General features: G+C 44.4%; 1 protein-coding gene across 1 annotated transcript in view; it reads left to right on the top strand.

Annotated features, from left to right (window-relative positions):
• The first annotated feature begins 2,649 nt into the window (after positions 1 to 2,649).
• Positions 2,650 to 25,321, top strand: part of Arid5b (AT-rich interaction domain 5B) — a 188,559-nt gene continuing 165,887 nt past the window's right edge. The window contains exons 1-2 of the mRNA XM_031346803.1: positions 2,650 to 2,774; positions 3,259 to 3,513. Of these exons, the coding sequence (XP_031202663.1) occupies positions 2,754 to 2,774; positions 3,259 to 3,513 (276 nt within the window). The 5' untranslated portion in view covers positions 2,650 to 2,753. The remainder of the gene's footprint in view (positions 2,775 to 3,258; positions 3,514 to 25,321) is intronic.

The following is a 25,321-nucleotide window of genomic DNA, read 5'->3' as shown; positions in this document are numbered from 1 at the left end:
TAGTCAGAGCTGGCTTTGAAAGACTGTATCAGGGGCAGATTAAGCAGTGTAGTGAGTGCCTACCTTCAAGAGAAGAAGGGTTCTAATTAGGTGAAGTCATTTACAGACACTTAAAGACTACCCAAGTTGCTCAAATGCTGTAGAAAGCTGTGTGTTTTTAAGAGAGGTTTAATACACAATCCAGGGATGCCCTCAGGCACTGTGTCGAGGTTTCCTGCATAAATGCAGCCTCCTTGGTCAGGCAGGAAACTGACTCATAGATGATCTCAAAGAAAAATCTTGTCAAAATACAGCAACTCAAGTTTTTTTTTTTTTAATATATCATCTTTTGAATTGAATGTATATATTTACACTAACAGGACAGAGGCTAACAGAAGCCTGAGGCAGCTCATGAATATTTTTTTAAAATATGTAAAATGCCCTTCAGTCAAATCCATTCATATGTTAAAAATGAACAAAATGGGTTATTCTAATCAAACGTCTGCAGTGAGCACCATAAAGTTAAAAAGAGAGGGCGAAAGGGCTGTAATTTCTCTCTCTAACCCATGTTTATGAAATGGTAAGATCAGATGAAATTTCAAGGAAGATAATTAAGGAGTGATGTGCAAGTCATAATTTGGCTAATGCAAAAGATGGAAGACTGTAAATTGGTACACTGTCCTCCCCCATGGTGTAGAGTTGGAATATTACTTTAAATTATTAAAATAGCTTTTCGACAGCTTCCAGAATACGGGCTTTTTGGCATGGGCTTTTATTACTTATTGTAATTGGAGGATCTGCCATTTTCTTTCGTTTATCTCTGTGTATATAGAAACATGATACATCTTGCCTTTTTTTTTATGACTTCTCCATGTTCTGAATCAAAAAATGTGCTTTAGATAATGTTAAGCGCCCTAATTCTTACTGCAGCGGAGGCAGACGTTATGGAAAAAAAGCGTCAAAACACACACAGAGGGTCCTTCCACCGCTAGATCACCGAAGACGAGGCGTTTGTGCTGTGCTGGGTGTATTAACTTCAGCCATGTGAATATAATTTTCATTAAAGTAATCCTGTCTCAACTCGATGCTGCGGGTAGAGGTGAAACGTTGCGAAAGCGTTAAAAATAGCTTGCTAGTAATTTCAACATCCTGTAATTTTATCGCGGATCGAGTTTCAACTGTCGTACTATACAAACCTTATCCCCCATATAGTACATGTTTACTTTTTTAGCCTGCCAGACCCACTCTGGAAAGATTGGTGCCAATATAATAAAATCGCTGGGGGGTTGGGGAGGGGTGCTGGAAAGAGTGGGAGGAGAGCCGGGAAGGGGTGGGGGAAGCGAGTACACCATTTTACATCAACGCTGCGAAAATGCAAGCGAGCCAGGCGGAGGACCGGCAGCTGGGTCGCAGCGAGCGAGGGTTTTGCAGTCCCTGCCTGTTCCTTGTTCTGTGGCTCTTAAGTTTCTCTGTTTGCATAATAGCCGTGCATGCAAACCGCGCAATGCTCCAGGGCTCCAGAACAATAAATATACACATTTAAAACCTTTATTGTCTTACGTTGTGTTAACCACCCCCCCTCCGTTTCCAGCAGCTTAATTTCTGATGGTATTTAACTAGTTTGCAAATGGATTATTTTTTCAGTTTCAAACTATTACCGAGAAAGCTCCCCCTCCCTTTTGGGAAGGGGGGGCACGGGAAGGATTGGGGGTGGGGAAGAAGTCGGTATATTATTCCTGTAGCGCTGGGTTATATAAACACATTATCATTTGAGAGAGCCCTTGGCGTCCATCAGCATTGTAAACACGTACGAGTGTATATACTTCAAAATTAAAGAATGCACACGCAGAACCCGGAGCCCGAATTCATATTCCGAGCAGACTCGCGGCTCGCATGTATTGATTTATCATGCACGGTTTATTGTTCCTCTCCCTAAATGCAGTTGCTGTCCGTTCAATATTGTTGCAAAATCACGAGACATGTGTGCACTGCTCACTTGTCTTTCTGCTCTTCTTCTTCCTTTTTTTCCCCCAGCTGAGTATTTTTTTTTTTTTGCGAAGCGAACAAATGCATTAATATTTATATGTTTATATAATCGATAACCCACTTTTCCCTTCCGTGTAAATAGGCATCAGAAGATAATTTAACAGATTAGTTCTCTCAAACATGGCAGTGAGGAAACGTAATTTAACTATCAAACAAATCTACATGTCTAATAACAGCAAATCTGCTAAGGAGCATTAGAAAGAGGAGCGGCGCCCCGGAATCTCTGCAGGAAATGTTCTTTATATTAGACATATACAAGCAGGTCCTGTCAGATGCACACGCAGCTCGAGAGACTTGGTCTGCTCCAAAAATCTCAACCAACGTTACCCACAGACACTGGGAACTGAGAAGAGAGAGATACCCTCATTACTTGATTTTAGGGTGGGTTTCAATTTTTTTTACATCTTTCTGTCTGCTTTTTGCCTTGATCCATTCTCTTCCCGCCGAGGTCGGACTTAGCCCTTCTCCCTATTTCGAATTTGATCAACCCATCTTTGGCAGCAAACCCAAGTCTTTTTTACAGGAGATGAAAATTGAGTCTTCGAAGAAATATTAGGATATATTTTCAATCATTTTGGTGCTGAGGGGGAGGCTAGAGCTTAGTTTTATATTGAGACATCACGCCGGCTGCAAGCAGAGAATGCTTTCCCCTGCCAGGACCTGATGCAATCCATTCAAGCCAACAAGTTTGGAGAGAATGTTGAGTTCAATCAATTCAGAACGTCGAGATGGAGCCCAACTCACTCCAGGTATTTCGCTCTCCTCCGCTCCTGCGGTCCCGGCGCCCCCCGGCACCCCCCAGGCCCCCAGCTCACCCACCCCCTCACACCCCCCCACACCCCCCACAAACTTTTTACCAAACTTTTACCCTCTGCATCCCCCCAAAATCATTTTTATTGTTTTTTTAAAAAAATCCCTGCGCTGATCATACCTACCTAATGTAATTTTATCGCCTCATATGGGGAACTGGGGAGGGGTGGTGGTGGGGATCCGGAGGGCCTTTTTTTTTTTTTTTTTTTTTTTTTTTTTTTTTTTTTTAAAGGGAGGCAGAAAATTAGTGGGTTTTGTAATATTTTTCAACCCAGCGTTCTATCTGTGGGCCGGTCTGTATTGAGAGTCTTGTGTGTGAATGTGCCTGGGAATAGATATTTGTGCTTGATGGCTACATTATTTACGTGGTGCTTTTTTTTTTCTCTCTCTCTCTCTCTCTCCCTCTCTCTCCCCCTCCTGCAGTGGGTCGGCTCACCGTGTGGCTTGCACGGACCTTATATTTTTTATAAGGCTTTTCAATTCCACCTTGAAGGCAAACCCAGAATCTTGTCCCTTGGCGACTTTTTCTTTGTAAGATGTACGCCAAAGGATCCGATTTGCATAGCGGAGCTCCAGCTGTTGTGGGAAGAAAGGACCAGCCGGCAACTTTTATCCAGCTCGAAACTTTATTTCCTCCCCGAAGACACTCCCCAGGGCCGAAATAGCGACCATGGCGAGGTGGTAAACCTATCTCTCCCTCTCTTCCTTCTTTATTATCTACCCCCCCCCTCCAGTAATGCGTATTATAAGGCAAGCTTGAAAATACTGTATTCAGTTCTGCGGTGAGCAGGATCCGCTCGTTTTTTAAAGGGGTAGCGCCACTAACTGGGGCTGGAGTATTTTACCATTGTCAGAGTTTGGCTGTCAGCTTTACAAAGACCGTCCAACTGCTGATTTTAGTCAAGATCAAATAACTTGTCGAGAAGGGTTTTGTTCCAGGGTGTGTGTGTGTGTGTGTGTGTGTGTGAGTGTGTGTGTGTGTTCATTTAGCTACCTCCTCTTAAAGATTAATATCCCGTGCTTTAATATACATATTTTAATATACATATTTTTTGCTTTTTTATTTTTTTATTTTTTTAGTTCTACCTTCATGCCTGGTTCTTGGACTGGTTAGCTTTCTTTTAGTGGGTTTTGATATTGTTCACGTTTTTTTTTCTTTTAAGTATTTGATATGTTTAAGAGGGCGGAAATTACGAAACGGAGGCAGAATGAGATCAAAAGCAATTGAGTTGGCAAAGGCGTGTTGACTGAAGTGATAAATGACAGGTACTGGGATAATACATTCAAATAACTTGCGCATCTGCCCGGGCGGATTTCAAAGCGGTCGTGTAACCGGCACAAACACGTTCGGCATTAAGAACTATCTCGCGCCCACTCCCCCTCCTCCCGGAGCCATTTGATGTTCTGGTTTCCAGTGACTCCACGCGAAGTGGACGTCTTCCAGTGGGGTGTGGGGCTGGGTGCAGGGGCCTCTGCGGTGAGGTGCGAGGCTGCGCGCGGGGTGGACGCGGAGAGGACCCCACGGCGCCGCCACCGGGCCACCTCCCTCGGGCTCTGTCACTGCGGGTGTGACCGCACCTCTATGGACTCCCGGGTCCGAGGGCCGAGCTTGGTGGGAGCGATCGCTACCCCCCTCTACACACACACACACACACACACACATACACACACACACTCACACACACTCACACACACGGGAACTATTTTGGGGAGTCTGCGCCCAGGGCGCGGCGGGAGGGAGGGCGCACGCCCCCCCTGGCCAGGCTTTGTGTCTCCCGAGACAGAGCAGGGTGATCAGACTGAGACTTTTGAGGGCAGCTAGCTCGGCGCCAGGCTCGCGAGCTTTCGAGGTAGGTCTGTTGTTAAATGAATGGTTCGGTGCTGAACTCCTCCGGGGCCCTGGAGCTGCCAGCCCAGGCAGAAATTCCTGGAGCTGATGGAGTTGATTGCACTTTTGGCCTTGCTAGCTCACTCCCTCTCCCCCGGATCGAATTACCCCCTCAGTGGTCCGCGGCTGCTTAATTAAGGGAGTTCGTCAGAACCTCGGCCCAGGAATCTGCCTTTTCGGAAATAAGCTCCGCCCTCCTCCCGGCACACACCCCTCCCCCGCCCTCCCCGACAAGCCTAGGGTGTAAGCGTTCGGTTTCCCGGGCTCCGCCTGCAGCCTGACTAAGGTGGTGTGTAGATGCAGAGTGGGACCCCTGCAGCCCACCAACAGGTTGAGCGCCTTCCCCCGGGCTCAAGCCCCTCCCCCGACCCAACTTTGCTGCGCAGCTGTCTTCCTTCTCCCTCCCCCTTCCTGATTTCTTATTATTTGCTTTTCAAATTTATTACTTCAACATGGCCTGTGATCTGGAGAAGGGAAGGATTAAATATCCAGAAAAGAGCTGGTGCCTAACAGACTTCGGACTAAACCCAGGAGGAAATCATTCAGTGTTTTATGGGATATTTGTGGTCACTCTTTTTTTTTTAATTGAAATTGGAATATTTGTTTAAAAGACCCCGAGTTGACCCCACTAAGTCCTCTTTAATTTCTGTTGATGTAACTAAATGGCGAATTCTGATTTAAGAATAAAATCCACAGACAATCCCATCTGTCTGTCAGAACTGTTGACAATGAATAGATACGTTTTTAAACACACGATCTCTTTTTAATTGTTCCTTATGGGAAGTTGTAATGATCTAGGCATTTCGTATCTACTGTATGAGCCATACCTCAGAAAATTAATCTTGCCATTTAAAAGTAAACTCTAGGGGGTTTGTGGAGAGAGGGCGGCTCTATTTATAATCCTCAGCTGCTTATACATAGTCTAATATTATGCATGATTTGTTTTTTAATGCTAACACGGCTGGTAATTAGCTGTATGATTATACTTGTATATTTCATTAGGACTTCGGCTGATGTCATTGTGAGTTATTCAGCCATATTAAAACAATTTTCAATTGAGATAATGACACGCCTCAAAATTATGCAAATGGAAGCTGCATTGTGCAAAATAATTATGACAAATGGAAAGCAGGTAGAAAGTTTCCCGGTGCAGGATCGGTTTTCCACCCCGGTGATGTCATTTCCCCCCTGGCCTAAGTCAGACGCTTGCAGAAGAGCAGCAGCCAGGCTCCTGGGGAGGAGAGTCACAGACCAGCATTTACTGCAGGCGCCTTGAGGGGGCAACAGGGCCTCTCATTAAGAAATTTGCTTTGTTTTCGCCTACTCCATTAACTTGTTTATATACATTGAAATGGTTTTTATTATTGATTTTAAATAGTTTTTGAAGGATGCCTTTGCCATTGCTCAATGCAGGGAAATGTTTTTCTTGGTGTTCAAGAACATTTAATCAGCCAGCAGAGTTTATTTTAAGTAACCAAACGGAGGTTAATAATTTCCTCGCTGAGCTGACATCGGCACCTATCTGAAAAGGACAGCTAGGACTCTGGGTACTCTCTATTGAAAAGAGTCGTTCTGCCTTTTTCTGATTTCTTGAAATGGGAAGACGTCAGTTCTAAAAGCAGGAACATGATCATTGTGCGAGTTTAGAAATAGCGTCCCTGTGTGGTTCACTGTGATTTGCAGCAGATTTTTTTTTTTTTTTTTTTTTAAATTCCACATGGATCTTTGCAGTCACTGCAGGAGACTGGCTGGTACAGGATTGTGCCTACCCATTTTATAGATGGGGACAAGAACATGCCAAGGTCATGTTGCCTGTCAAATGTGGCCAGTGTTATCCAGTCCTTCCTAAACTTTCAGCTTTCCTCCTCCAATGAAAACCTATTCTTGGAACAAGAAATCGCATCGTAGTAGATTCTAGAAGCATGTACCATTAGAAGCAGTCCCTTGATCATTTTAAAACGAGGTTACTCAATCAGTTCTCAAAGGTCAGATATTCAGGGCTAGAAGATTTTATTTGAGGTAGTTCGAGTAATCCTAACCGAAGCTATTGAGCAAAAATATTTTTATAGTTATGAATAATTAGCTATCTATTGGTTTCCAGGGTGATGGTGACATCAGACAGTGCCAGTGCTGGTAACCTGCCGTGGGGAAAGGCATTTGCAAAAGAGGTACATTTGAGACAGAGATGGCTCAGTGGATGAAGCATCCACTGGGCAAGCCTAAGGGGCAGAGTTCAAATCCTCAGAGCCTCATAAGCTGGAAGCGGTAATCCTAGCGGGAGATAGCACACAGCAGTGAAGAGCACTTTAGAGACGGTAGAACCTCAACTAACACTTGAGGTTGTATCTAGACTTACACAAGCAGGCTGTGGTACACCAGTACCCCATACATGCAAATGCACCTCTCTCTCTCTCTCTCTCTCTCTCTCTCTCTCTCTATATATATATATATATATATATATATATATATATATATATGTATATGTATCTTTCTCTCTCTCACACATACACACCTCCCTCTCTCTCACACACACATACATACGCCCCCCTTACATACACACACACAGACACACCCACAGAGAGAGAGAGAGAGAGAGAGAGAAAGAGAGAGAGAGAGAGAGAGGCACATTTCTATTCTACAACTTAGTCTCAGTTTCATCTTAAGTATCCGTAAGGATCTGAGCCTCAGTTTCTTCTCCCAGAAAATGGGAATGACAGCAAGAACTGAAAAATTTGGGGGAATCAAGGGATATTACATAGGGGAAGGCAATTTAAATGTTTCAAAATGCTTAAAATGAGAAGGACCCGGGATAAGAATGTTCTAAACACTTTTTTTTTTTATTTTATAAACAATAGCAAATCACAGTAATATTTATGTGGGTTTCATTAAAAAATGAAACCAGGTAAAGAGGTAGTAGTGTCTTTGGTAATCACATGTGGTCAGTAGCTCTTCAGAGGAGGACATGGCAAAGGAGGTGGGTAATTGGCCCTGTTTCTAGGTAACCTCTCATCATGTACAGGTACTTAATCTATTGGCAGTTGACTTTCAAAATGTGTGCATGTGCAGGCTTGGGGATTTTACGTGAAGGTTTGTTGATGGCCTGGAAGTAGGAATGGGGAAGGTTAAGCTAATGATGTCATTGAGTCAAGACGGAGCACGCCCGGGTGTTTTAGACTCCAGCTTGCCTTCAGGATTTCTAAGAGTAGGTATAGTTGTCACCATCCTGGATACACTGTAAGTGGTGGTCCACTTAGAAACAGCTTCAGAGATGTGTGTTCTACTGAAAGCAGCATAGGGCAGTTGGAGTTGGATCCAAGACTCTGGAAGTCTTTTAACAGTCTCTGGCTTTCTACCTTGTGGCAGATCTCTTCTCTCTCTTTTTTTTTTTTTTTTGGTTTTTCGAGGCAGGGTTTCTCTGTGTAGCCCTGGCTGTCCTGGAACTCACTCTGTAGACCAGGTTGGCCTCGAACTCAGAAATCCGCCTGCCTCTGCCTCCCAAGGGCTGGGATTAAAGGCATGCGCCACCACTGCCCGGCAGTCTTTTAACAGTCTCAAGCGAGTGATATAATCCTGGAGGATTATTTTTTAAGCATTCTATGTCCCAACATTTTCATCCATATATGGGCATGTGGTATCTACTTCCTGGGATTGTTTTACGGACTAAATGAGCAACTACATGGTAGGAAGGTACTCAGTAGATAGGTCAATAGTGATTGTCTGGGATCATTATCCTTAATATTGGCCTGTGCTTTTCTCCTTGGAATTTGAGGTGTTCCTGGCAACACCTGGTTACTTTGCTAAGAAGCCCTGGTGGCCTGGGTTCTCTCCACTGGGACTGTTTTTTTTCCTATGTGTGTTGAGTTCAGCTGTGTCATCACAGCAGAAGGTTTCTCAAGAATTTCTACGTTGCTACTGAAAACTGTGACCGACTGGACCGGCCACATTTTTCAAAAGGTTACCTGATTTGATCATCCCTGGGGGGCAGGCAGATGCGTTCTGGAATCTAGATGGTTCTGCCTTGGGCCGTCTTTGTTCTTGCAAAGTCCTTAAGGGCGATGTTAGAGATTGCTGAGTCTCCTTCACTTATCTTGTGCTATCCTTCCACGGTGCTCTGCCTCGCCCAAGACTCAATTTTTTTTCATCTGTACAATGGAATTGCTGATCTTGAGTCTACTGAGGAAATCAGAGATAATGATTTAAAAAGAAAAAAAAAAAAAAGAGGGGCCCAACCAGCACAGGACTTAGGAAAACTCAGTGGCTGCCAATAAGGGCTATTTTCATCTAGAGTCAGGACCTATGGGAACTCAGCCACCGATGGCTAGAGTTACTCTGGCTACTGTCTATTCCTACTCATTCATTCCTTAAAACTGAATGAAGGGACATCGCTAACCATGTACAGAACAAGAACTAAGCCTGGCGGTGGTAGCACACACCTTTAATCCCAGCACTTGGGAGGCAGAGGCAGGCGAATTTCTGTAGACCCAGCCTGGCCTACAGAGTAAGTTCCAGGACAGCCAGGTCTACACAGAGACACTCTGTCTCGGAAAAAAAAAACAACAACAAAAAAAACCTAAAGCATTGCTTGGAGACACTCACCTAGGCTGTGCTAAGGGTCAGCTAGCTAAAACTTGAAGGCCAAATCTGGCCCAGTGATAGTTTGTAAATAAAGTTTTATTGAGATGTAGCCAAAGTCATTTATTTATATAGTATTTGAAACTCTTTGGTTAGAACAACACAACTAGAACTTTTGATGGCTGCCCTATGATCAACACAGTAGAAATACGTGTCTGGTCTCATCCTTTACGGAAAAAGTCTGCTAACCTCTGGCCCATAAGGTTGATGTAAAACATGGAATGTTTCTGTTCTTCAGTTCTTCAGTATTGGGAATCGAACTCAAGATGTTACACTTGTTTAGCAGATACTCTTCCCTGGACCCTATTCCTCTTTCCCCCTTGGCTCCAAACATGATCTCATATTATAGACATAATTAATATCAGTATAATGTCCTTATCATTTATAGGTATGTATGCACATGTTTCAGTTGAGTCTAGAACATTCATTTTTGTGACTAAATAAAATTTACATTAAGGTATATTTTGAATGGCTGAGATCCAAGCTCCAGGGAAGACAGGTATTATCTGGCTTGTGTTCATCAAGAACAACCTACTTGTTGAGGGTTAACCTCATAGGTGGTAAAGAGATGACTGGAAAATACTTGGCAAGCTGGCCCCTTTTCTCCAGAAGCTGATCAATCTTAATAAAAAGATGAGGTCAATAGGCTTAAAGATGTATAGACAGTCACAATCGGAGAAGTGTATCCTATCACATTGAGTAAACTTGAAAACATGTCAGCTAGGTGTCCTAATGTGTACTGAGCCCTTAAACACAGCAGAGGTGAAAGGGAACCTCCCCTTTGGGGACCTCACAGACTATCCCACCCTGATGGACAGATAACTGGTCAACGAGATACCATCAGACTTTCTAGCTGCAGTCCTGAGTTGAAGTCCAAAATGAGCTAAGGTCTCTCTGCATGTTTCCTGATCCTTCTAGAAACAGTAGAAAGAAAGATCTTCAGCTTTGGAGTCGCATTAGCCAGATACACATTTGCAGAATACTTACTGTGTGCTGGAGTCGCATATACGTTTATAGAGCACCTACTAGGTGCCAGAGGCGGTTCTGCTTGAGGACATGAGTCCCCTTCCCAAGAGCCTGTGAGCTAGTGGTGTTTTACATCTTGTTTTAGCTTGGCCCATCTCTGGGTTCTTTCTTTCTTTCTTTCTTTCTTTTTTTTTTTTGTTTTTTTTGCATGGTAATATAGCTAGCAGGATTCTCCTCTTCCTTGGAGTTCACTGAATTCAGAATGACTGAACATTAAATGATAACATTGGGGGGGGGCCGAAAAGTTATCTCACTCATTTCAGATCATACATTCATCTTATAAAAATTGAGCCACCTGTAACGCCAAACCCAGGAGATCTGCAACCCTTTTCCGGCCCCCAAGAGGGTCACACACTCACATTTGCATATATAAACACACACAGAGAGACTCCTAATTTAAAGTTTAGAAAATTACCCTTGCAGCCGGGCAATGGTGGCGCATGCCTTTAATCCCAGCACTTGGGAGGCAGAGGCAGGTGGATTTCTGAGTTCCAGGCCAGCCTGGTCTACAGAGTAGCTCCAGGACATCCAGGACTACACAGAGAAACCCTGTCTCAAAAAACCAAAAAAAAAAAAAAAAAGAAAGAAAGAAAATTACCCTTGCAATACCTTTTTGAAGACTGGAGAAATGCCTTAGCCGTTCAAAGTGCTTATTGTTCTTGTAGATAACCTGGTTGGATTCCCAGCACCCACAGCAGATGGCTCACCAAGTGAGTGTGACTCCTGCTGTCGGGGATCTGATACCCTCTTCTAACCTCTGTGGACTCCAGCACACATGTGATGTATATGCATTCTTGCAGGCTCACGTGTGCGCGCGCGCGTGCGCACACACACACACAAACACACACACACATAAATAACAAATAACTAAGTAAATCTTTTTTTTTTTTTAAATACCTCTTTTTTGCAAGCAGCCTGCCTTCATTCAGCATGGTCCATTGGTTCATCCCTAATTTGTTAGCTTACCCTGGGACTCCATTTCGCACTTTCTCCATTTGTATCAAACCCACATCACTCCCAATGGATGCCAAAATATGAGAACGGATGTTGTGGGTCCCGCTGTCCAAAGGAATAGGCCAAGGCTTTAGACCGAGGGCTCAGCCTGGAACCCCCATGAGGGTCTATGCAGGTACCTTTCTAATCTGCAACAATCAGCTCGTTGAAATTAGGGACTCCATAGTGACAAACTGAAACCTAGACTTCTGGAGAGAAGAAGAGTCAAGCGCCAGCCCAGTCAGTCATGTTGGCAGTTCACAAAAGATAACATTCTTCTCAGATGGGTGACCTTAACCAAGGTTTAACAGTGACTCTGAACTGAAGGCAATTAAAACCTCTCCTGACATTTAAACGGTCAGGCCCATACTCAGGAAATGTTATTTTTTATGAAGTACAAGAGTCCACGAATGTAAATACTTGGTTATTAATTATTAATAAAGCATGCCGTTGTTCATAGAGGCATCTGGTAACTCGCAACTCCAGCTCGTTTATCAAAGTCTCGTTTTAACCGATACCCGGCATATAATTGCTTGAATCAAATGCATTCGCTTGTCATTTTTTTTAGAGCAAGGCAGTTGGATATTTGCCATCCTCTACTCAGAATAATATTGTAACTAATGATTACTCGGTGGCTTCGCTTTTAAGGGTATTTAAAACAAATTTATCGATTGTCGCCTGAGAGATTCGTTCGCCTCTAAGAGATGTGGTCATGGGTCCTTTGTTTCTGGAAGAATCTGTCCCCGAGTTCTTGTGTGATGTGGACTTTTTCGGGGTGTAGTGCAATCCTCACTGTGCTTCCATAGATCAGAACCTAGGACAACCCTTAGTACATGTCCATGCAAATCCTGGACCCTAAGCATCATCTTAACAACACTCTTCAAAATATGTGGGTTTGGGAGATGGCTCAGTGGGTAACAGGGAACCTGAGAGTTAAGATACCCAGCATGCCTGTAATCCCAATGCTAGCTCGGGAAGACAGGGAGGATCCCTGGGGCTTATTGAGCAGCTACTCTAACAAATTGAAGAGCCCTGGATTCAATAGAAGACCCCGTTCTCCAACAGTAGAGGATGATTGAGGAGGCCGCTTACATTCAACATCTGGCCCACACACTCACGTGTACACACCTGCACGAACACTCATACGGAGAAGCGCACCACCCATGTATATAGGCAATATAAACCCACTGAAAAACTTGCAGATAACCTTTATGGAAAAGAGGGCTCTGAAGTCAGGCTGGTGGCCTCTGGCTCACATCAGACACGTTATCATTCAGACTAGGACAGTAGCTTGATAGATGTGCATTTTCTATAGACTCTTTGTGGCCATATAGGTACAGCGGCCTACATGCTTGTGTGCACAGGATCATCATCCCGTTCACAGAAAGCAGGCAGCAGAGAACACGGGTTGCTAGCCCAACTACTGACCCCTCCCCCATCTTCCTTCCTCATGACTCCCAGCACACCGGGGCCTGAAAAGCCACCAATCCTCTCTCTACCTTTCAATTCCAAGGCCTATGCGTGGCTTAAACATTAAACTCTTGCCTTTACGAATTAGGTTTTGCTTTCCACTGCCTCAAGCATGTTGAGCTACTGTGCAAGCTGGAAAATAAAAATGTTCTAATTGTGTCTTTTAAATAAGCATAGGAGTGAATTAATTACACCATATTTTGTCTTTAGTTGCTTAGTTACACAATAGCATATTCCTGAGCACCAGGAAAGATAAATTGGCTCTTTCTGTGCTGTGTGTCCCTTAATCATAATTACTGTATTGCTTCGGAGAGTAAAGCACACATAGATTTTTTTTTTGCATTTTTTATTAATAGTCCGAAATATGCATATGATCTATAAAGTATATGCTGCTCAACCTGTTTTATATGCTTTTATGTGGGCAGAAGTTTTATTGTGGTTAGTAGCATTTGCATTAGTTGCTCAAAGATGTAGTTCTGGGAAATACATAATTGAAATGTTTTTGAATTGCTTTTTCTGGCCTTTTCAATCTTATTCAAAATAATATGCCTCTGGTCTCGGAGCAGTCTCTCATTTGATTTAGCATCTTGCTTTGCACTGCATGCAGGGCGCTGTTTTAACCCCTGCAGAGCCCAGATGAGGTACCGTGAGTTCCCTGGATGTGATCATGTCTTGTGGGAGCTGGGCTCACACGGTAAGCGTTTCTGGGGTGAAGGGGTTTGACGGGTACCCTCATCCTACAACAGTTACTACCGTGGCCTACTCTGGGCGTACGTCCTTATTTTTCATTTAGGGGTCTTAGGGCTTGAACAAGTCTGAACTGGACAACCTGATGTGCTGGGCTTCTGGGGTCCAGTAGACTATGGCGCTGTTCCTGGAACTTGGGTGTCTATCCCCATGGCCCCCAACCTCCTCTCAGGAAGACAGCAAGAAGGAGGCAGCTTAATGCAGTTATTGAACAATGGGTGAGCCTAGCTTAAGATCCAGATACAGGCTTGGTAAATGATGTGAAAACTGACCCTATTGTTCCATTGTGTTTGAAAAGCAAGTAAATTATTTACAGATATTTGCTAATTAAAGCATGTTTAACCAGGACAAAAGAACACAGACTAACTGGAGACAAAGAGCTGAGTGCAAATGTTTCAGTCTCACTAATTCTGTGTATTCTTAAGGGAGAAATATATGTGTGTGTGTGTGTGTGTGTGTATACATATATATATATATGCATATATGTATATATATGCATGTGTGTGTATAATACATATAATTCTATTTTACATTCATTTCTTTATTTTGTGAGTAATGACAAGTGGCTGTCACAAGGGACATCTGGTGCCGGTCCGAGGTCAACTTTTAGGAGTCAATTCTCTCCTTCCACCACGTGGGTCCTGAGGATTGAACTCAGGTTGGCAGGCTTGGTAGCAAGTGTCTTGACTCCAAGTCATCTTGCTGGGCTGAGAAAAGTGTCCTAAAACTGTGTTTACAGAGAGCAGGGGAGTGAGCAGAGGGAGGGCACAGAGTCTCAGTCAGAAGATGGCTAAGACCTGAGGTGCTCCTAGACAGCATTGCCGAGTGTGCGTGACACAGCATGGTTCTGTCAATGGGAAGAGAGTAGAAGTCTTTCGGGGTTCTCACAAACCCCACGTGGAGATCCGGTGAGGTGGCAGATGACAATCAATATTTTATATGGTATGCACACATGCATCAAATTGTGACCGCCTAAATCTTAAATACATAATTTTATGGGCTAACCATAACTTAATGTATCTAGAGACATTAACAGTGAAAAGTAACATGTGTACGGCTACATGCTTATGTAAGTGTGTGTACTGGCTGGTTTTGTGTGTGTCAACTTGACACAGGCTGGAGTTATCACAGAGAAGGGAGCTTCCATTGGGGAAGTGCCTCCATGAGATCCAGCTATGGAGCATTTTCTCAATTAGTGATCAAGGGGGTAGGGCCCCTTGTGGGTGGTGCCATCCCTGGGCTGGAAGTCTTGGGTTCTATAAGAGAGCAGGCTGAGTAAGCCAGGGGAAGCAAGCCAGTAAGGAACATCCGTCCATGGCCTCTGCATCAGCTCCTGCTTCCTGACCTGCTTGAGTTCCAGTCCTGACTTCCTTTGGTGATGAACAGCAGTGTAGAAGTATAAGCTGAACAAACCCTTTCCTCCCCAACTTGATCTTGGTCATGACGTTTTTGTGGAGGAATAGAAACCCTGACTAAGACACTGTGAATACATATGTATGGCTGCTGGGCCTGTATGGTGAAGGCTTATGCTCTGCAGAGGGGATTGGCCAAGTCCCCATCCTGTTATTTGTAAGCTGGGTTCACCGTAATCTTCCTAAGGAATGTCAGACACAAGAGGTTTTGACAGAATCCTGAGTTCTCTTTGGTCCAACCTTGACTTGTTGACTAGCTGGGACTCAGCTCAGGGAACCATTTGGGAGAAAAACAATTTAGCCGTGTTCTGTAGGAGAAAACTGAGTACCCTTGTACTTTCCGAAATGCTCTGATCAGCTGGCTCCAGTCTTGCTGTTTTGATAAGATGGCTTCCTAACTTTGGTCAAGTCCAGGTTGGACCTTTCTGTTGTGTGTACAAATGCCACACCAATAGAAGCAGTTCGTAGAGAGTCAGAGACAAGGTTCTCTCAGACTCTCCCTGTTTAAACAGATGGATGGCTGTCCGTTGGTCAGGTGTGTTCTCTGGTTCTACTGTCATCAAGAGACATTTTTGGGTTTAGACACGACTAGTCCCGGGTCTCTTGGCATTGCCCTTCGCCAGGGTTCCTTAAGACAAAGGCTCTTGTCTAATTTCCCTGGACATTCTGATCGAATCTCAGGTAGCAGGAACTCTGAGACAGGGAGTCCAGTTTCCCCTACGTTGTTACCACTGAAATCAAAGTTGCGACATTTCCTACAGCTTAACCATTGTGTGGCTGCGCCTTGGTATTTATCTGTCAATCATACGTAGTGCGGCTCATTCAATTATCAGCGATTCTTTAAGGTTTGGAGTATTTTGATACTCTTTCACGACTAATAAAATTGGTGTAGGGGGGGCTGGCGAGATGGCTCAGCGGGTAAGAGCACTGACTGCTCTTACGAAGGTCCTGAGTTCGGATCCCAGCAACCACATGGTGGCTCACAACCACCCGTAATGAGATCTGATGCCCTTTTCTGGTGCATCTCAAGACAGCTGCAGTAAATTACACCGGAGCGAGTGGGGCGGGGCCAGCAGAGGTCCTGAGATCAACAAGCAGCCACACACATGGCCATCTGTACAGCTACAGTGTATGCATATACATAAAATAAATAAAAATAAAAAATCTTTAAAAAAAAAAATTGGTGAGTGGGGCTAAGTCAGGTGAAGTAACATGCCCAAGTTCACATGGAGGCGAGACTTAGACGAAAGACGGAACCCTAGGCTTTCCCTAATTCTTCCAAAGAAGAAGGGTAAGCAATTATATTATTTCCGATGCGGATTCCTATAACTTTAGGATACACTAACAAACTCCAAATATCGGAGCCTTTACTAAAGCCCTGACTTGGTATTTGTTTGAACCTCTAGAACTCTGTAGTTGTATTGGCAGCTGATTGGTACCCATTCAAGTCTGTGGCAATGCCACATGCTGTATAAGGGAATTTAAAAGTTCCTTAGAGCCCACCTGGAGTCCAGTGTCATAGGAGAGGAGTCCCAGCCTCGGTTCCGTGTCTTCTAAGTGTAGTCTAGCCAGCACAGACCAGCATGGGAGCAGGCAGGCAGCTAGAGAGTACACACACAGTTCATCACACTACCCCAGAGTGGTGGTCAGAGTCGTGGACGAAAAATAGAGGCTCCGGTGACAAGGGTGACTGTCCCATCTTGGAAAGGCCTGCCAAGACACTGGGAAAAGTAACTTCTGAACCGAGGTCTAATGAGGTTTCAGCGGGAAGCCTAAGACGTTTCTTGACAAGAGAAGGTAAAAGCAGCATTCCTGGAGGATGATGGGAAAGGACATGACCTCATGAGTCTAGTGACCCAGTTCGCAATACTACAGATGCCACCCGGGGACATCAGTGCCTAATCCAGACACCTATCAAACATCGTTTTTGACGACTACATCTCCTAGCTGTGGCGGTGATGGAGACTTAAGGCCCATCTGCCAAAATCTGTCCCATTGCCTGCTTCTGATTTTTTTTTAAATCAATAAAGTTTTATTAGTACGTAACATCCCATGATGTTTACAAAAAGTCACTTTACAGTTTTCGTACTACAGTGGCCGAGAGTTATGACAGAGACTCACTGAGATTAAAATATTTGGTGCCTGAGCCTTTCCTGAAAATGCCTACCAAATCCTGGTCTAAAATACTGTTGTCTGAGTTCATCTTAAAACTCCCGACTGATGGCTTTATATGCTACTTTTTGTTTTTAATACGTCCCAAAGCAGTAAGGCTCTGAAAAACATTTTCCTGTTGTCTCCAATTTTGCAAAAGGATAATTTGAGCACCTGTCTGAACGCTTCAGGTTTCTAAGGTCATCCATCAGGAAACTGACAAGGACTAAATAGGAACTTGAGTTTTCTTGACTCCAAGGTACTACTGGTCTAGACAGAGAAACCTTGGTCTGTTCTGTTTTGGTTTTTTTTGGGTTTTTTTTGTTTGTTTGTTTGTTTGTTTGAGACAGGGTTTCTCTGTGTAGCCTTGGCTGTCCTGGAACTCACTCTGTAGACCAGGCTGGCCTCGAACTCAGAAATCTGCCTGCCTCTACCTCCCAAGTGCTGGGATTAAAGGGGTGCGCCATCACCGCCCGGCTACCTTGGTCTGTTCTGGTTACGAGCCGAGAAATGGTGGTATCAGAGAGGAGTGCGCTAATGAGTTGAGGCTTCACTAGACAGAAAAAGCACACAAACAACTTCTGTCTTTCCACCTTCCATCCAAAAGTCACTTCCTCCAAGAAGCCTTCCATGAAAAGGGGCCCATGTGGAGCACCCACGGGCCCAGTATGGAAACCAACCATCGAAAGCAAACACATCTAAGGGACAATATGATGTTCGGCTCTAAACCATTGCTTCCCAGGCCCTACCTATCATAGCCAGGCAGGAATCATCTAAGTTTTGCCAAATCTTCAGTTTTGTATGAGAAGCTAGAACTCTGTGAGATGTTCATTGGCCATTCGATCCACTTTTTGACATGCTCCGTGGGCCAAATGAAACACGACCTTTAGCCTAGCTGTGACCCATGGACCACCACCCTGCGGTGTCTAGAGCTTTAAATTATGCTATCAGATTTGGTTCGTTTCTTCTGGTAATTAAACCAGAAGGAACCTGTTGGTTTAAAGGGGACAGCAGGAAATGGGTGTGTGTGTGGAGGTGAGTTGAACGATCACTTTAGATCCAAGCCCTGTTTGCCGCTCTTTGTAGCTGTCTTTCAGCATCCGGAGCGAAGGCAGGGATACTGAGGAATAATAGTAGGGCTGTAGCTAGTGAGTCTGACTTTTCCCTCACGCCTACTCCGAGGTCACAGGAAGGGTGCGTTGATTATTGCGGTGTGAAGAAGAAGCAGGGTAAATGAGCTCTCGGGGTTGGATATCCTGGAGGCATTGGTGAGCAAGAGGCTGGTGATAGAAGAACCTCTGAAAAATACTAGGTCTTTAGTGGGTAGAGATTTGTGCTAGACACTGTGAAAAGGGGAAGCTGAGGCAGGAGGAAAGCCACAGACAAGAAGAAACTGTGTGGTATTGCTAGGTGTGTGTGTTGCATTTGGTTAGAGGACTTGAGTCTAGTGGGTAGACCAGAAACCGGGTAGACTGAGGCTAAGCTTCCGAGTGTGCTGTTCGGGCTTGAATCCGAAGCCAGTGCTGATTAATAATTCCACAAATATGTTTTCTTCTTTGAGGTTAAAATACAAACCGTCAGTGTGGGCTCCCAGTAAAACAGTGAATATTTACTCTGTCGGTCACTCGATGTGCTCTCCTGGCCAGCTGGCCTCGTGTCTTTGGCATCTGAAGTTCCTTCACTGAAATGGGTGAACGGAACTGGGGCTGGGAAAATCAAATAAAATCCACAAGGGGGTCAGAACCAAATTAGGACCTGGCTTATCCTGAGCTTGTGGTAGATATTTGGCATACGCTCCGCTCTTCCTGGTCCTTGACTAATCCTAGCTTTTTGAAGTCTGCCACAGTGTTAGACAACCTGTTAATGGCCCCTTAATAAGTAATTTATTGGTTTGAGTCACCGGGCTATTGTTTGAAAAACAATAACCAAGAAAACCATGACATGAAATAGGCTAAGCTTCCTGGGGTTTCACCTGTCCCAAGAGACATGACAAGTGAGGTTCAAAGGTTTTGATCTGAGCTTGAGATTTCTAGACTCTGAAGTGGGACTGCTAAGATCCATTCTCTTCTGGCCACTTGAGGCATTCAAAGAGCTGTAGGGGACATCTCTGTATCAGCTGTAACAAAATCCAATGAGACCAGAGGATGGTGGAGTCACGGGACACCACACCAGTGTTGTCCCAGAGCTTCTTCGTCAGTGGGTCAAAGGTTCCCACGTACCAACCCCCTACCCCTGTTTCATGATGCAATCACCAGCAACAGACATTTATTTTAAATATTTCCACTTTCCCTCTACTCAAAACAATTCTCTCAAATTGCTGCTTCTTCACTTGAAATTTTGTGCAGTTCCTTGCCTGCCTCGTCCTCCTCTCTCACCTTTCCTTCTCTCTCCTCGTGTCTCCTTCTCTGCTTCCTGCTTTTCTTTCTCCTCCACCTCTTTCTCCTGCTTCTCTTCCTCTTCCTCCATCCCTTCTTCCTCTCCCTCTTCCTGCCTTCCTTCTTCCTCCTCTTTCTTCTTCTTCTCCTCCTTCTCCTCTTCCTCCATCTCTTTTCCTGGTAGTGTTGGGTAAAAGGCTATACCCCTGGTCCGATCCTTTCGAAGATGCAAACATGGTGGAAGGATGCATCCCAACCAGAAGGCCTTGGGTGCACCTTAGGGGAAGGATTCTCTAAAACAGCAGTTCTCAACCTGGGAGTCTCGACCCCTTCGGAGATCTCATGACGCTTTCACAGGGGTCACTTAAGGCCATCAGGGACACACAGGTATTTGCACTGCAATTCATAACGTTAGCAGAATTACACTTTATGAAGTAGCAACAAGAGATTTTATGGTTGGAGGTCACCAGGACACGAGGAACTGTATGTACTAAAGGGTGTCAGCACTGGGAGGAAGGTTGAGGGCCACTGTTCTAAATAGAGACAGACAGACAGCTGCGACCGTAGGTCCTTTTGCTTTGGGCTAATCCCACAGTGAATACCAGGTTACTAGAACTCAATTGGGAACACTGTTCTGGTACTCCTTGCCAAATTATTCCAAAATATATGGGTCATAAATACCCAAAGGTCATCGGATTTACTGTGCCTTAAGTGAAATTAACTGGCCCCCTTTCTGTTTGCAGTGAATAGTCACCATGGGGGTTGGATTATGTTTTGTGCTCCTAAAAGTTGACTATGCCATCAACAATAATGTATTGGGTTGTAAAATATCTATCCTGGACTCTAGGGGCAAGCGAAAAGAAAGTCTGGTCAGAGGAGTTGAGTATGCTTTTCTAATATAAGTTTTATGAGTTACATAAATGCCGATATCTTTTAAAATTATCAGTGGGCCCTGTTTCCTGTTTTGTTACGGTATACGTTCTGGTTCTTCACGTTTTTTTGACGTTACTCAGTCAGTAATTTAATAGCCAATATCAAAGTACTCTTAGCCCCGGAATCCCTTAAAGAACCTCTCCGATTGGCAGAGTGAAAGATATTCCTGCCATGCCAGAATATGAAGATGCCTCTGTGGCCTTAATTAATCAATGTGTGTGTGTGTGTGTGTGTGTGTGTGTGTGTGTGTGTCTGTGTCTGTGTGTGTGTGTGGTGGGTGGTTCTTCTCCCTCCCTCTCTTTCTCTTTTAGAAAAAAACAAAAGAAAAAGAGCAACCTTGTCTAGATTTTGTCCAGAGATATTACAGGGTTTTGTGCTCATGGCATTATAGATCTCACGTGAAGCCAACACATTGCCAGCTGCCCACCTGGACCAGCAGTCTTTAGAAGATGATTTTTGATTGACAAGCTAGAAAGAAGAAAAAAGCCATGAGCCATAGAGTCCCTCTGTAGTAGCTAAGGGCATAATACAACATTACTCTAGAAAAGTATAACATTTCTATTTTCAACTATAAATCTTTGATTTCTTCTTAATTAAACCTAATCAATATTTATTAGTTTTATGAGGGGATCATTGAGGGCTTAAAGATAATTAGTTATATTAGCCCATTTTTCTGTAGGTGCTTCTTTCATTAGCAACATGAGATTTCTTTTCCCCTCCTATCGTGAAATGCTGGCATCATGATGTAGTTCCTGAAAATGTCCAGAGACATTGTCCCCTGATCTAGGATGTAGGCAGAGGCTTGAAGTACTTTCTCATTGACTTATCCTCTGCTTAGAAGAAAGCAATCAACTCTCCCAGGACAGTTGTAACTGGAGTTCACTGCACAGATCTCGTTTTGTCATCACATGGTAGCATACAGTGTGTCCTGTATCGCAGATCTGGGCTTCACTTATCAATTTCTCACACAGCAAATTATTCTAGCTTCGCTGTCTTAGACAACACTTGCTCTTCCCAGTTTCTGTGAGTCAGGGGCCTGGGTGGAGGTTACCTGGGCATCTCTGGCTCCATATCTCTAAAACTGCAACCACAGTGTGAGCTCAGACTTTTGCTACCACAAAACTCTACTGAAGGTAAATCAACTGCCGGGTCTCTTCTCTTGTTCCTTGGAAGGTCTGACATCCCAAGGGCTGTTGACCTGGATATCAAGTGGTCTCTTGCTATGACACATGGACACCTATGTGTACCCCATCACACATGGAGAGCCATTTTCGGACATGGCATCCCATTCCTCTTTGCTTAATTCTGTTGATCAGAATGAGAATTTCTGTGTCATCCTTACTCAGACATAGATGTGGAGGGAAGAGAGTCGGGTGTTTGGAGACCGCTAAGTGACCCTCTATGACCTTCAGGCACAGAGCTGATTTTCACTGGGGACAGCTGGTCTGCTGTGGGTTGAAGGATGTTCTTGCTCTGTCTTGTTCTTTTATTTCTCCCTCTCCTCTTATTAGGCAGCCTCCTTGGGCAGTTCTTTCCCCAAACACCTCCTCCCTCTTCTAGGCATGTAATTATAGATGACATACACACCAGACAGCAGATTGCTTTAATCTTTTAAAGATTTGTTAGTCTTACAGCATGTCAACAAGCCATATTGAGTCTTTTTTAAAACCTAATGTCTTGATCAATGCATTGGAGGAGTTTAGCTCATAGGGGCATTGTATCTGATGTGGGTAGAAAACAGAAAGCCAGAGGCTGATAGAAACAGGTACCACACTGCATAAGAAAGAGGAATCTGTCCAGTATAGTCTCTGAGATGGGGCATTAAATCCGGCTGGTTCTGAAAGACAACTAAAAATCCAGATGAAAGGCCTTGTTCCTTGGATTTGTGTTTCTTCTAATGAGCAAGATCTTTAAGGAAAGATGAGAGAATGAACCTTCCTCCTTGCCCTCCAACCCCCAGTCGGTCAGCTCAGAGGAACAGCAGGCCTTCTGTCCTCTGAATTCCATGGAAATCAGCTGTTCCCTTGCTGTGACTGACCTATTTCTCTTTAAGGAATAATGAGAGTTGATTTTTTCAGCAAAGTGTTCCAGAGACCCAAAGACGATAAGTGTTTGGAGAGGCAGTAGACTTCCGACAACTTAAAGCAAAACAACAACTATGTGCATTTTATATACTTTTTTTTGTGTGTCAAGGTGTCACAGCACACACCTGAAGGTCAGAGGAGACGACTTGTGGGATTCAAGTTCACTCTTTCTACCATATGAATTCAGGAGACTGAATTCAGATCAGTGGGCTCCTCTACCCACTAAGCCATGTTGGTAGCCCTTGATCAATGTTTAATACTGAAAATGACTGCTGGGGAAGTATTTGTGCAAAACCTAGGGGAACATTGACCAAATGGGTCTAGACTCAAAAAGAGAGCCCGCCTCAATTGTAAAGGACACGGGTAGGCAGGATGCTCTCCTCAAAGTCTTCCTCTATCTTTGAAGTTGACTTCGGACCATCTGCCATTGCTCACATTTTTTCTGTCTACCAAGACCTTCCCTGACTACCCCACATCCTTGCCCTCAGCTGACTCTCTCTGCCCCTCCCCCAGGATTGCTCCCTCTTGTCCCTTGTTTGTGATTTTGTTTACTCTCTGCCTTTTCTGCTCTACTCCCCCAACCCCACTCCCAGTCTATAGCCGCAGAGGTAACCATGGGGACCAGAAGGACAGTGATATTTGTCTCCTTCGTTCCTGGCCAAAAGCCACTCTGCCTAACACATAGTTGGTGTTCAGTATTTAATGGATGAAAGACATAGCTTATGACCACTTGACATTAGGCGCACTCAAGTGAGGCCTGACTGGTTCCTGGTCACACCCCAACCACTTTACTGGTATCCCAGGAGTCAAGAGTCTTACTTCCTGATCTTTCTTGTCTGGTGAAGGTTAGCATTGATGCTCCCAGCATCAAGGATGGAAGTGCAGATGAATTTTAGCCTCTTCAGGCAATACACCCTTTATGAAGGTAAATTTTTTTTTTTTTTTTTTCCGAGACAGGGTTTCTCTGTGTAGCCCTGGCTGTCCTGGAACTCACTCTGTAGACCAGGCTGGCCTCGAACTCAGAAATCCACCTGCTTCTGCCTTCCAAGTGCTGGGATTAAAGGCGTGAGCCACCACCCCCCCTACCCCCCTCCCCCACCGGCTGAAGGTCATTTTTGTATTTATTCATCCATTTCTCTCCTTGGTTGATCCTCAGCCCTGTGCTGGATGCAGAGAGTCAGGGTAACATCCTGCAGTCAGGTAGAATTCAGTCAGGGAACGTGACAACCAAATCTCTCCTGACTACGTGGGATGAGGTTCATCTCATGAACCTCTCCAGGCAAGGATGCAGCCTCCTGAGTTCCCGTCTGGGCCTGATTATGAGAACGTCCAGTAGAATTCATTCATTCACCCATTTTCAAGCTCCACCTGGAATACACAGGACACTGGGGAAAGGATGCTGTGTAAGCTTGAACCCCACTTTTCACAATTCTCTTAGGAAAACTCAGGCTTTGTTCTTCACTTTATGCCATCTCCCTGAGACCACCAGAGTTGGAACTAGAAGGTTATAGATGCGCTGGTGTATTCTCTGCTTTGGACCCCACACCACAGCTTCTAAACCTGAGTAGAAATATCATCCACAGAAGTTGCAAATTGACTCTTTTCTCAATCCAGGCTTATTCAAAAATGCTCGATATATTTTTTCTTTTTTTCCCCAAACCGAGTTGAGGGGTTTTGATTGAAAGACAGCTCATTTTTTGAGGCAGGACATATCACCAGTCTCTGGAAAACTAAAAACTAGGACATAAAAAAACAAAGCTCTTTAAGTGATCCAGTGTAGGATAATTGCATTTTTACACAAAGCTGTAGGCCTCAAATTAGCCCTCTGCCGTCGTGCATGTGTGAACTGGTGAGTGAGCTAAAAGGTGTTGAACAAGAGGAAGCATGCCCAGATCATGTGTGTGTGTGTGTGTGTGTGTGTGTGTGTGATCAGAAGACAACACAAGAAGCAAGGGGATTTCCTTGGTGTCTACATAAAAGCTTCCTGAATGGGTGTAGTTAGTTCTGCAGTGATTCTGTCCCCATTACGGACAATAACAGCAAGAGTATATAGAAAGAGTCCATGCCAGATAGCAGTGAGCTTTAACTCAGTTGTCCTCCACCTCCTCTTTCCTATACCAATAGAGGCCAATTCCTGTCATCTTTATTTGTCTGAGATGGCACTTGGTCTTAAGATAGGGTTTCATATAGCCCAGACTGGCTTCAAACTTACTGTATGGCCAAAAGTGACCTTGAACTGCTGATTCTCTGGCCTCTACTCTCTAGTGCTGGGATTACAGCTGTGAGTCGCCAGGCCCAGAGGATGTGAGGTGCTAGGATGGAATGCAGGGCTTCCTGCACACCAGGCAAGCGTACTACCAAACGAGGCGCAAAGGCGGTCAATTCCTTTGAGAGTTTGTGCGACATTGGTCCTGCTGAACAATATAGGGGACTAGAGAGAGAGAGTCACGTATTAATTTTAAACAAACAAACAAAAAACCAATAAAAGGCAAGGACAGGAGCCGTAAGAGTCATGGTTTTGAGTTATTCCACATAACAGATCGGACACGAATGGCAGTTGAAGTATGGAGTGAGTGTTCCCAGTTAGTTTCCCCAGAATATTTTTATGGAAGGCAGGTAGGACAGTTACACTGGCAAAATTTTCACCGCACAGGTATGAGGACCTGAGTTCAGTTCTCGGGACCCACCACAATGCTGTGCCTATAATATCAGTGCTGGAGAGACAGACAGGAGAATTCCCAATAGAGGAATCAGTGAGGGGCCAGGTTCAGTCGG

Source organism: Mastomys coucha, unplaced genomic scaffold (genome assembly GCF_008632895.1).
Source record: "Mastomys coucha isolate ucsf_1 unplaced genomic scaffold, UCSF_Mcou_1 pScaffold3, whole genome shotgun sequence".
NCBI classification, from domain to species: Eukaryota; Metazoa; Chordata; class Mammalia; order Rodentia; family Muridae; genus Mastomys; species Mastomys coucha.
Note: the sequence above shows the minus strand (reverse complement) of the source record. Positions and strands in the feature narration are given on the sequence as shown.